This window comes from Neofelis nebulosa, chromosome 13, assembly GCF_028018385.1.
Source record: "Neofelis nebulosa isolate mNeoNeb1 chromosome 13, mNeoNeb1.pri, whole genome shotgun sequence".
Classification (NCBI taxonomy): Eukaryota; Metazoa; Chordata; class Mammalia; order Carnivora; family Felidae; genus Neofelis; species Neofelis nebulosa.
Genome location: NC_080794.1, coordinates 60,254,257 through 60,266,317, shown reverse-complemented (window position 1 = coordinate 60,266,317; position 12,061 = coordinate 60,254,257). Strand labels below are relative to the sequence as shown.

Here is a 12,061-nt window from a genome sequence, read left to right as displayed (position 1 = left end):
AAAAGTATTTCTTGACCTGTTGTGCTCCAGTCCCTAAGGGCATAAAGATGAAAGTCTCAGTCTCTCTGCTTGAGGAACTTACTATTTAGCAGAGATGACAAATATCTTCACCCTTCAAAAAAGACAATACAGTATGATAAGAAGAGACTAGACAAATAAGGCCAAGAGGTAGCCCAGAGGAGGGAATGAATAACTCAGGATAAGGAGGGATAAAAAGGGTTCGAGAAGAATTTTAAGAGGGAAAGCCATCTGATGGGGTTTTGGTGAATGAACAGGAGTTTGCTAGTGGACAAGAAGATGGGCAGTGGGCAGCCTCCGCAGAGGACAGCCTGCGTAAGGGTATGTTTGGGGCTATCAGAGATTCGGTGTTGCTTAAGCTACCAAGAGGGGTGGAGGTATCAGGAGAAGTGGCTGAAGAGGAAGGTAGAGGCCAGTGAGCCAAGGGCCTGGGGATCCAGGTGGTAATCAGACATCAGTGGAGCCTTCTAAGTGGAGAGGACACAAGGCTGCCCTTGCATTTCCGGACAATCACATTGCACTGTTGTGGGTGCAACATAGAGCTGACTGAGTCTACAGGGAGGGAGACCAGGTAAGAAGCTATGGAAGAATGCAGAAAGGGGATGCTGTTTGCCTGAGCTAAGGCAGTGTTCTGGAATGAGGAGGAAGGCATAGATTCAAGGCACGATAGAAGGTGCCATGGTACCTTCAGATTCACTCTTGGGAGACAAGAGTCATGGAATGAACATGGATATGAGACCCATATGACAGTGTAGTGGAGGGGTCGCCAGGCATCTGGGGCTTAGCAGATGGTTCTGGGGTCATAATCAGAGAATTCTCTGTGAGTCTATTGGCATCAGCTAAAGCCCAGAGTAGCAGGTGGAGCAGGAGACGGGAGAGAGGAAGAGGGCAGATTCCCAAGGGAAAGCATGGAGTGGGGAGCAGACGTGGATGCTAACTTGCTGCGCAGAGACAGTGGTGCCCTGGACACCAGGGGAATCTGAGGAAGGAAGGAGCAGAAAAGTGGCAGTGCTGTAAGAGAGAGCAGGTGGGGGTTGACAGGTGTCCATCCGAGTTGTCAGTTAGTTGGTGACCACTGACCGTTGCTGGTGCAGTCTGATTGCAATTGCATTGAAAAGTGAATGGTATGTGGGCAGCTAGACAGAGAATGGGATCCATTGTTTCCAGAAACCTGGTTAAGAAGGGAGGGAAGAAACTGGTAACTGGAGAAGGAGCTGATTTGAAGGGAGACCCTACCTTCCAGGAGGGGTCCCTCATTGGGAGTCTGGAAGCAGAGAGGGAGGCTCAGGAAGGGGTCAACCACACCCACATCATGGAGATGTAAATAGGGCCAGTACTCAGCTGGGCATCCTGACTTAGTCATTTTAGACTTCATTCATGTGGGAGTAGAATAGGATGTTTCGAGCTGGAAAGGGCTGCTGTGACTGTCTAGGCCACTGTCTTACTGTTAGAGGAGTCAACTGAAGCCCAGAGAGGGGAAGGGGCTTGTCTAAGCTCACCCAGGTGGCGGAGCCAGGCCTTACATAGAAACTTCTAGACTAGGACTCTCTCAACTTTGTTCTCTACATTCATCTCACTTTCCATCTGATTATCCCCTTTGCCAGAAAGGCCCCCAAACTCTGATTCCCATTATTCACCAGCCCGTCAAGCAGCACTTACTGACCAGCCCCTGAGAGCCTCACTCTGTGCTGGTCCCCAGGCTCCCTGTGGGGCCCCTCTAAGACTTATCCATGCTCAGTAGTGCCTGTTGCACAACTCCGGGGGGCACCACTCACACCTCGGTCTCTCTGAATGGTGCTCACTGAAGTTGTAGGATGTGGCGGCCCCAGGGCTGGACCTGTCAGGGGTTTTGTGGAAATGCACAGTACATGTCGGTAATGAAGCCCCTAAGCCAGTGGACTAGGGCAGACTGGCAAGCTTGGCAGAGTCATTTTCCCATTGGAAAGTGAGTAAGCCGCTCATGAAACGGAATACCCACATGCCAGGATGAGTGAAGCAACGTCTTCAGTCATACTTGCCTACAGAGAGGCCATCCAGAGGCTGGGGATGTCAACGGGCTTATGGGCAAGGAAATGAAGACTGTAAGTTCCAGCCCAGCCAGCCAGCCAGCCTTGACTTTTCTTTCTCCTTTCTCTTTCTCTTTTCTTCCTGTAGAGGAGTTTTCTTAGACACCATCCTCCCCCGTCGAGACGACAATGGCGGCAGGCCAACCATTGGTCAGCGCGTGCGGCTCAGTCAGGGAGACATAGCGCAAGCCAGGAAGCTGTACAAATGCCCAGGTAACTGAATCCCGGGGAGTCCCGGGGCCTCTGTTGCACCCACGGAGCATGACTCAGCCATCCTTTGCCAACATTCCCCCTTGCTGGGAAAAACAGCTTGGAGAACATGGAGAGGCTGCTATAATTTCTGGTATCTACTATATGGAGGTTTTAGACAGTGTAGGAGGCCCACGTGCAGAGGTGATTGTCAGTAGTGACATGAATAATAGGTCTTGGAGCTCACAGTTTAATGTGTCAGAATCCTCAGAATTCTCTGGCAAAGGCCTGATATTCTGAAGAGGAAGAAGGATAGTGGAACAACAGTGAATGGGGGCCCGATGCAGTGCGTACCCTGTAACTACAAAATCTCCTCTCCTTCCTGTGGGAATAGGGGATGTGGGTTTGGCAAAACAAAAACCAAGGGTTTTGCAGGAAGACAGTGAATGAAGGAGGGTGGGAGTCAGCTTCCCAAATACTCAGTGCTGTAAATGAGGTTACGTCTATGGTCTTGGGGGCTTCCTAGGGTTCTGGTCATCGGCTAGAAATCTGCCAGCAAAGACTGGACAGTACACCAGGGTCTGAGGAGACGTCTGTTTCTCTGCTTATCCGCAAGGCCCCTCCTCTTGAATCTGCCCTCTTTGCCTTCCATACCCTTGATTCAGCATCACCACCACCTCCCCCAGCCTGCGGCCCTGGAAGTGAGCTCACACTGACCCTTTAAGTTGTTGAGCTTCAGTGCAAAGCATTAGTTAGAGCAGCCAGGTTTTTACCACTGAGGGGAGAGAATTCAATTCAGCACTTTGGGGAGGAAGAAGGAAATTCATTGCTAACAGGTCCAGTAACATTTTCCAAATGCCCCAGACCAGACACACGGTCTGATCATGGGACAGAATGTTCAAAATAGGCGCCATATTAGAAAACCTAGGCTATCCCATTGCCCTGCTAAGTGGGATCACAGGGCACGCAAAGGGCCGGGTGGGGTTTGGTCCATCACAAAACTCTAAGAAATATGTCCATCCAGCTATTAGTCATCTGGGGGTGTGTTAGGGCTGAAATGCAGGTCACACGTATCATATAACCTTGCTGAATTGAAAGAGAAACCTTATAGCATTCCCTGGGAAATGCCATAGTATTTATTTAGTTATAATGTATATGGCTCTTACTTCCCAAAAGGATCGGAGGCAGCTGGTAAATACCATGGAGCCATATAGTAATGCATCTATTCTTGCAGAATGTTGATGATTATTCTAAAATAATTTCCATGGAACCCTTGGGGGTGTTGACTGCCGGGCATAATCCTCATGATGCCTGGCAGTTGTTCAGTAACATGATATCGAAGCCCCAATATCCAGGATTTCCTGAGGCTGATGATGGGCCTCTCTTCAGTATTCCTTCGTGTGGCTCCAAAACTGCAGCTTCCAGTAATTTCAAGTAGTAACTGAAAGGGGGGGTAGTTGTCGAGTGGAGGGTGAATTGCATGTAGGAAGAGATGCATATGTTTCCACACTTTGGGGTAACCCCATAGGAGGAAGGGTTTGGTTTTGGAATCAGGAGGGGGCAGGAGGTAAGGAACCCGCGGGTCCCGAGCTTACTCCTACAGATACTTCCTTTTTAGGGACAAATTGGATGAAATATTTTTCACATACGTAAGAACTAAGTTCTAGACTTAGGACCAGACAACCCTCCAACATTCAAAGGTGGGATGGTCTACTGTAGAGTAGCCCAGCTTCCCATACCTCTGGTCATGTTTCTGTTTTCTTGACTATTTATTTGGTTGCTCGTTCAGAAATAGGTAGCAAAAAAAGAAGAGGCCAGATTCAAACTAATACCTGAAATGTGTTTCAAAGTGTTTTCTTTCTCTTGTCGCTTCACCTATTTGTACTTTAAAAAATATATATTTTTAATGTTTATTATTTATTTTTGAGAGAGAAAGAGAGAGAGAGAGAGAGAGAGAGAGAGAGAGAGCAGGAGCCGGGGGGGGGGGGTGCGCACAGGGGAGCAGAGAAAAAGGGAGACACAGAATCCAAAGCAAGCTCCAGGCTCTGAGCTGTCAGCACAGAGCCCGACGCGGGGCTCGAATTCACAGACCATGAGATCATGACCTGAGCCAAAGTCAGAGGCTTAACTGACTGAGCCACCCAGACGCCCCTGTCAGTCATAATATAATGGCTGCTATGTGTGGACCACTCACTACGTGCCATTTCATTAACCCTCCAGGCAGGTCTTGTCCATTTTACAGGTAAGAAAACTAAGGCCCAGCAAGGCTGGGAAACTTGCCCACCATATCCTGGGAGCCTCAGAAGAAACGCCTGGGTATTATGTTCTCGTCCCGGACCCTATTTTCACTTTCATTAGCCAGAAGACATCATCAATCTGCCTGACCGGTTTCTCGCCAATGCATTCCGAGGGCTTTGGCTGGTCAAGCGGTGTGTTTTCTCAGTGGCCTGGTGCAGGGAGCTGCTTAGGTGGGGAGTGTGTGTGCCAGAATCACAGTTGTTGTTTTGCTTGCACAGCGTGTGGGGAGACCCTGCAGGACACAACAGGAAACTTTTCCGCACCTGGTTTCCCAAATGGCTATCCTTCTTATTCCCACTGTGTCTGGAGGATATCGGTCACTCCAGGGGAAAAGGTAGGTGTGAAACCACCTCAGGAAATGACGTAGCTTTCTTTGGGTTGTGTGAGGTGTGGGGGATTGTACTATTATTAACCGTAGTAATAGCAGCTGCTGTGAGCACCCAGGTGCTGTGCTAGCTTGCTTAACATTCTTTAGTTCTTTATTTCTTAATTCTTTATTATTTTTTTCTTTCAACCAGGATCACCCATACAAATGGAGGCCTCTAAGCTAAATGTCCACATGAGTTGTAAATCAAGCTCACAGTCTGTAAATCAAAGTAGACTGTGTCCTTCTCCCCTGGTAAATACACCATCAGAATGCCTCGGAAAGCGAGGGTCCAGTGTAGGGTTCCTCGACACCTCAGAATGCTGCTCTGGAAGGTAGCAATATGGGGCAAGCTAGCCCTCAACCCACAGCTGGCCCCTCCTTCTCTTTTCAGCCCCCGGTTTCATCTTAGGAGCAGCCGTGGCGAAACTCCAGCCCACGCTCCTGAACATTCTGCACTCCTACCTTGCAAACAGCTATTCTTTGGCTGCCCCTCCTGCAGAAGTGGACTGGTTAGGTGTGCTGTCTGCCCTCGGGAGGGTGGATTCAGGGCAGAGATCTCTGCATGTTCTGGAAGGGGGCTAGGGGCTATTTGGACGAGGGACTCCAGGATCCAGGGCACCTGGAATTAGGTCTAGGAGCTATGCAAGCTCTGAGTGAGCACAAGCATTTGGGTCGGAAGATTCCATGATACCCTCTATATTCCCCCTAGAGCTGGGTCAGGACAGAGGCCTCTTTCGTCCTGGTCCAAGGGTGGTATGTTCTCAACCCTACCACACATGCATCTCCTGATATCCATTACATGGATAGGGAATTTGAGGCTCAGACATTTTTCTTGTTTAGAGAGAGAGAGCATGAGTGGGGGAGGCACAGAGGGAGAAAGAAAGGGAGAGAGAGAATCTTAAGAAAGCTCCATGCTCAGCACGGAGCTTGATCTCATGACCATGAGATCATGACCTGAACCAAAATCAAGGGTCGGACATTCAACTGGCTGAGCCACTCAGCTGACCAAGGCTCAGACATTTTTAAAAATTGACCAAATTCACAGTAAAATATAGAACTGGGAACTGGGGCTTCTGCATTCCTGAAACGTGTGTGTGTGTGTGTGTGTGTGTGTGTGTGTGTGTGTGTGTTTACTACGCCTCCCTACAAATCTAAGGGTTTTTCAGATTGTCTCAGACTAAGTGCAGCTGTCTTTGAGATGCCCCCTCTATCCCGTGTTCCTAACTCCCTCTAGTCATACCTGCCATAACTTATTCCACAATATCGTGACTGCTGGTTTATTGGGCTGTCTGCCTTCTAAGACCCTAAACTCATTGAGGACAGAGACTGTTCACCCCTAGGTCTCCAGCCACCCAACAGAGCCCCTGGCACATAGACACACAAAAAGTATTTGTTGAATGGGCATGTGAGTGGGTGGGTGGCCAAGTGAGAAATCTGCAACTGTGTTGTGGGGTGATGGATTGTTAGGTGCTTGTAGCCAATCCTCAGGTATGCCTAATTCATAACTTTAAAAAGCATCCCTTTAAATGTTTTCTATGGGCTGCGTTCTATTCTCAGCATATTATGTGGATTATCTTTTAATCCTCACAACTTCGTGTGATAGGTGCTATTCCCACATTAATTTTTCAGGTAAGGAAAGGGACTTGCCTAAGGCTACTCAGTTTGTGGCAAAGTTGGGATTTGAATCCAGGTGAGAAGCTGGATGCTTAGCCATCATCCTATACTATTCCACGAAGGGGTCAGGCTAATAGGCATTTGAACATGCATTCACACACACATGCTCACGTGTGTATATTTTCACGTACAATACCCACATGTACAACTCTTCCTCTGGGCTCTAAGAATTTAGGACAGTGTGGTTGTCATCTTGAGCCTGAGAGACTGCAGATTTGTCTTCCTCAGGTGCATGTTCTGTTCCTGTGCCTGATGGAGGCATTAATGAGAAGGAGGGGAAGGAAGGAAGGAAGGAAGGAGGAGGAGGAGGAGGAGGAGGAGGAGGAGGAGGAAGTGATCCAGAAAGCCCCAAATGGTTGAATTTCCCTAAATAGCAGAGGCTATGTGATATGTTTGAACTATATAAGACTCATCAAGTCTTAATTATTACTGCTAACTGGGGGGCAGAGAGAATATACCTCATTGAAATTCCTGTACCAATTATTTCCATTTCTGCTTCTTCCAGCCTTCCCCAGAGCTGCTAGTAATTAGCAAACTTGATTGGTTCAAGTATCACCTCTTGTTTATCACCTCTTCCCCTATGGTCTTTATGGTTCCCTAACATATTTGAAGTAATTAACCTGAATAATTACCCCATTCATTTTGATCCTGAATGTGTTACCAAGGAAGTTGTAATAACATTTTCTTCCTGAAGAATTTAAAAAGCTAAGTAATTATATTACAACCAGCTAGTAAATATTACTGAGTCCTCTGCCTGAACGTGAACTCTGTGAGACATACAAAAGAAATCTAATTTACAGTCCCTGTCTTCAAGAGACTTAGAGTTTAGTTAAGGTCCCTCCTTACCTCTAGGGAGTCTGATTTAATTGAAGAAGGGGCAGTATTTTTTAAACTTCTGAGGTGGTGCTAATTCATGAGCAGGGTTAAGAACCACTGGTCTAGTTTGAAAGAAGAGTGACATCTCACACACACACACACACACACACACACACACACACACACTGTACAATACAGGAGGTGGGCTGGCCTGTTATTTTCTGGTACTGCCTCTTCATTTCATAGGAGATCAGAGGGTTTTGTGGAAGAAAGTGCTACTTGTCCTGAGACCCGAACATTGAGAGAGATTGGCCCAAAGGAAGCTCGGGGAGAAACTCGCAAGGCTAATTAAGACAGGAAGCCTGTGAAGAGCACTTAGTGTGTCTGGTTTGTGGTGCACTAAGTATACACTCAGTAAGGCCTGATTCTTTAAAAGTGCCTTTATTGAGTGCCTATTATGTGTCAGACCTCATTATACACTCAGTATACAGTTTCTCATGCAGCCCCCTCGGTAACCAATGGTGTGCATGTTGTTTCGCAGATAAGGAAACTAAAGATCTAAATGGGCAAGTATTTTCCCAAGATCCCAGAGCTAGTGAGTGATAGAGCTGAGGTATCCAGATCTTCCTGATTCTAAAAACACCTGCCCTGCAGTCACTATGAAAGGGAGAGGGGGGAGTCCCAAGGAGGGAAAGGCCATGTCCATTTTGGCAGTCAGAGAGGGACTCCGGGAGGAGGCAGAAAGCCCTGAGCTGGGCCTGGGGAAGGTTCCATTAGCATGGATATGCCAACGCACATTGGGAAATGAGGTCCCATAGGATGGACTCTGGGGTCTCTGGAAGGTAAGCAGAGAGGTTAATTTATGAGATGAGGGCATGGGGAGCTACTGAAGTTTTCTGAGAGTAGGAGAGGTTTAATAAATATGAGATGCTAGTGCAGGATGGATCTAGAAGCCCTACTGTGAAGAATGGCTCAGGGCACGGCAGGGAGGAGTTCAGGAATCCTCTCCGCAGGTACAACACAGGCAGCGGTGTTGAAGGGGCAGTGAGACTGGCTTGCAGCAGGGGACACAGACAAGTTAAGGGAAGAACATCTGTGGGCATAGGGGGTAAACAATAGGGCAAAGTGGAGATAAGCGCAAAGGGTTGCACCTGGCTGACCGGTGCCACTTAGGGACAGGGAAGCTGGAAGGGAAATGCCATTTTGAGGTGCTCTCACAGTCCCTGGGGAGCAGGGAGGACAGGAGCCAGCTGAGGCCAAAGAGCGGGTAGAGGGCAGGTGTGGTGAAACCCAGAGAGAGGAGGTTCAAAGCAGAGGGGCCACGGAGAACAGAGCCCATAAATAACAGTCCTTTCAATTTGGCTGGGAGGGCACCGGAACCTTTGACCTGCAGCCCTCCAGCCTAGGGGGTTTGCTTAGAGACAGAGGGACCTGGGGCTGTCTAAATGTGAAAGAAAGTGGCCGGTGGATGGGGGAGAAAGATGAACTGGCTAAGGATGAGGGCCCCAAATGGGCTAAGGCACAGGGTCAGTGCTGCAGCAGCCAGGGTGGGGCCCCAGTGAGCGAAAAGAGCTGAGAAATGATGGAGCAGGGACACTCTGAGCACAGCAGACATGGTGCGGACACCCTACATGGCGGGGCTTGATGGGGGTGAAGGGGGGGCACGCCTGAGCTCTGCTCTGGGCCATCTGTCAGGGACGCCCCAAGCTGGAAGGGTGGCAGGTGTGTGAGAACAGCACCTGTGTGCTGAGTCCACAGGGCCACTCAACTCCCTCCACTCTTTGTGGACGGGGGCATCCACTGAATGGGCTCACCATGTCCATGAAGAGCTGAAACCTCTTTCCTAGTCCATCTGAAGCCCCAGCTCCCTGGCCTTCACTCCTCCTCACCCCCCTCCCTCTTCATTCCAGACACACAAACCACAACCTGCTCTGATGTACAGTACCGTTCCCCAGACGTCTCCTTGCCTTTATTCATGTCAGTCCCTCTCACCAAAACGCCCTCTTGTCCTGTCTCTGTCCACTGGGCCCCTATTCCCCTTAGGTTAAATGCCACCTCTTCTGAGACGCCTTTTCCAGTATCACCAGCAGCATTTATGTCTCCCTCCTTGGGGCTACAGAATTCCCTTTTCTGTCCATCCGTCTCTTTTCAACATTTTTTTCAAGAGTGCTCTAATTGGCCTGACGCATCTGTGCTCTCTGAGCTCCCTAAAGGCAAGAACCCTGTCTTGCTGATCTTTCTATCTCAATCAGCCAACACAGACAGGCACATAGTAGGTGTTCAGCTAACAACGGTGAGATGAATGAATGAATGAACGAACGAACGGACTAACCATAAGAAGGCTATTTGAGAGTGAGGTCATGGCCGAGGGGACACTGCTCACAGTGGTGCTCAGATATACTCAGGCTAACCCCAGGCCCTTTGGAATGATTGATGATGTTATAAGATCTTTCCGTATCTCTGAACTTCACTGACCCCTTACCTCCTTCTAAATCCCTAGTCTCAAGGCATCCTGGCCCATCTTTTTAATGCATCCTGTTTTCTATAAACCACCTAGTGACTTCAAAAGCTCAAGCTATTCCCCAGACAGAACCAGAGGACCCATCTCCTCTGTTTACTCCCCATCCTGCTTACGGTTTATTATTTAATGTCACAAGGTTTCCTGTGAGTGTGTCCTTGTGAGGACATTCCTTCTGTGGTCTCAGAGCGCTGTATGCTAACGGGTAATGTGAGAACACTGGCATGCAAGATGTATCTTCAAAACTCCTTGGGCTCCATGGCCACAACTCACTTTTCCGGTAACTCTTTACAGATCGTCCTAACCTTCACCTCCATGGATTTGTTTAAAAGCCGCCTGTGCTGGTATGACTATGTGGAGGTCCGGGATGGTTACTGGAGAAAAGCCCCCCTGTTGGGTGAGTTGACTTTAGAAAGCCCTGGGAGAGGGGTGATCGGCTTGTTCTGTGGGACGCTGTTAATGTGTGGAGGGGCCCATCCTGACAGCAGTCACAGGAAGCTCTCAAGAGCCCGTGTCGTTGTAAAACTCTGAACACTCCACCTGGCAGCACGTGTTAAAAGCTTCTAGGACTGAGACCGCCCTTCAACCCGGCAGTTCTACTTCTTGGAATTTATCCTAAAGAACCAATGAAGGAAGTGTGCAAAGTTCTAGCGATGGGGATGTTCACTGGAGCGGGAAAAATGGAAAACAATTTAAATGTTCACCAGTAGGGGTTAGCTGAGGCACTGGTGACACATCTTTCCAGTGGAAAACTATCCAGCCACTAAAAATAAAGTTGGAGGTGACTACTTATTGATACAGAAAGCTGTTCACTGTGCATTGTTTCACAAAAAGGTGTTCCCAACTGGAAAATGCCATTGGATTCCACTTTCATAAAAATACCTTCATATGTATATTTTGCAGGCTTTGCAAACTCAGATGCCCTTGGAAATAAGGCACACCTGAGTAAGATGGGGTTGGTATACTAAAATAAGGAGTGGTGGGGAGTGCGGCGGAGTGGACAGTGAATATCTTGACCCAGATTATTCAAAACAGAATTATTTAAAACATGTGTAGGTTGGATTCAACTGGAGGAAGCCATTTTGTGATCTACAGTATAAATATCAAGTGGAATTATAGGCGTAAATAAATAACAGTGGTTATTTCAGGATGATGGAGTATATTTTTAAAAATTTATTCTGTGTTCCTGGTTTAGCTATATTTTCTAATTTTTCTACAGTAAGCATGTATCCTTTCTGGGAGATGCACGGTGCATGAACTCATACGTGAAAAGGCAGCTTAGACCTTTCAGTGGGAGGCTGTGGGCAGGTGGCATAAGATGAAAGGTCAGGTCATTGAGGACTGGTTACAGAAGAGCAATGTCCCGTGGGTGACCCAGAAAGACCAGTGTATAGAGAGCCTATGGCATCGGTGTCCTGGGAATGGACAGAGGGACTCATCTCACTCAGAAATGACAGCCATGGTGGAGCCAGAGAGAGAAGCAGATTTGCAAGGAGCCGGATGGAAGGGTTTTGGCTGATAGTGGGGCTGTTCTCATTTTTAGAGCAGTCCCAGGTGAGCTTCTGGGTTGCCAAGGCTAAGCCCTCAGTGAGATCTTTGTCCCTGGCATATCCTCATGTGGGCAGAACAGCCACACTGGTTATGCTGTGAATGGCTGGCCTGGGCGTGAGCTGCTGTTGGTACACCAGACCAGAGATGGAAACAGGAGGGAAGGGGGAAAGCTAAGTTGGGGAGTTAAACGGCCAGACCGAGTCTGACTTCACATCAGATTCCGGGTAGGTCGGAAGAGATGGGAGCAGAAGGTCTGAGGGGCCTGGCAGACACCAGGCTCTGTATGGCCACAAGGTCTCAGCCAGGCCAGCTTTCACTGAGAATAGCACACACGCCCCTTCTATCCAGAGGACCACGAGTTGAAATTTCCAGAGCTACAGATGGATAGGAAGTTGTGTCTACTCGTGCTGAAGAAAGCAGGCTCTGAGTAGGGGTACCAGGTTACCCCCATTAGGAGGAATCAGTCGGGGAGCGTACAGTCTAGGTAGGCAAGCCAACCATGGACACGAGCGTGTATATTGTAGGACACATGGGTTTTGTCACCCGATGGCAGGGTGGAGGCTG

At 48.5% G+C, this 12,061-nt stretch overlaps 1 protein-coding gene across 1 annotated transcript in view; it reads left to right on the top strand.

The window, feature by feature from the left end:
* Positions 1 to 12,061, top strand: part of TLL2 (tolloid like 2) — a 125,038-nt gene that overhangs the window by 83,009 nt on the left and 29,968 nt on the right. The window contains exons 8-10 of the mRNA XM_058697317.1: positions 2,173 to 2,297; positions 4,790 to 4,905; positions 10,241 to 10,343. Of these exons, the coding sequence (XP_058553300.1) occupies positions 2,173 to 2,297; positions 4,790 to 4,905; positions 10,241 to 10,343 (344 nt within the window). The remainder of the gene's footprint in view (positions 1 to 2,172; positions 2,298 to 4,789; positions 4,906 to 10,240; positions 10,344 to 12,061) is intronic.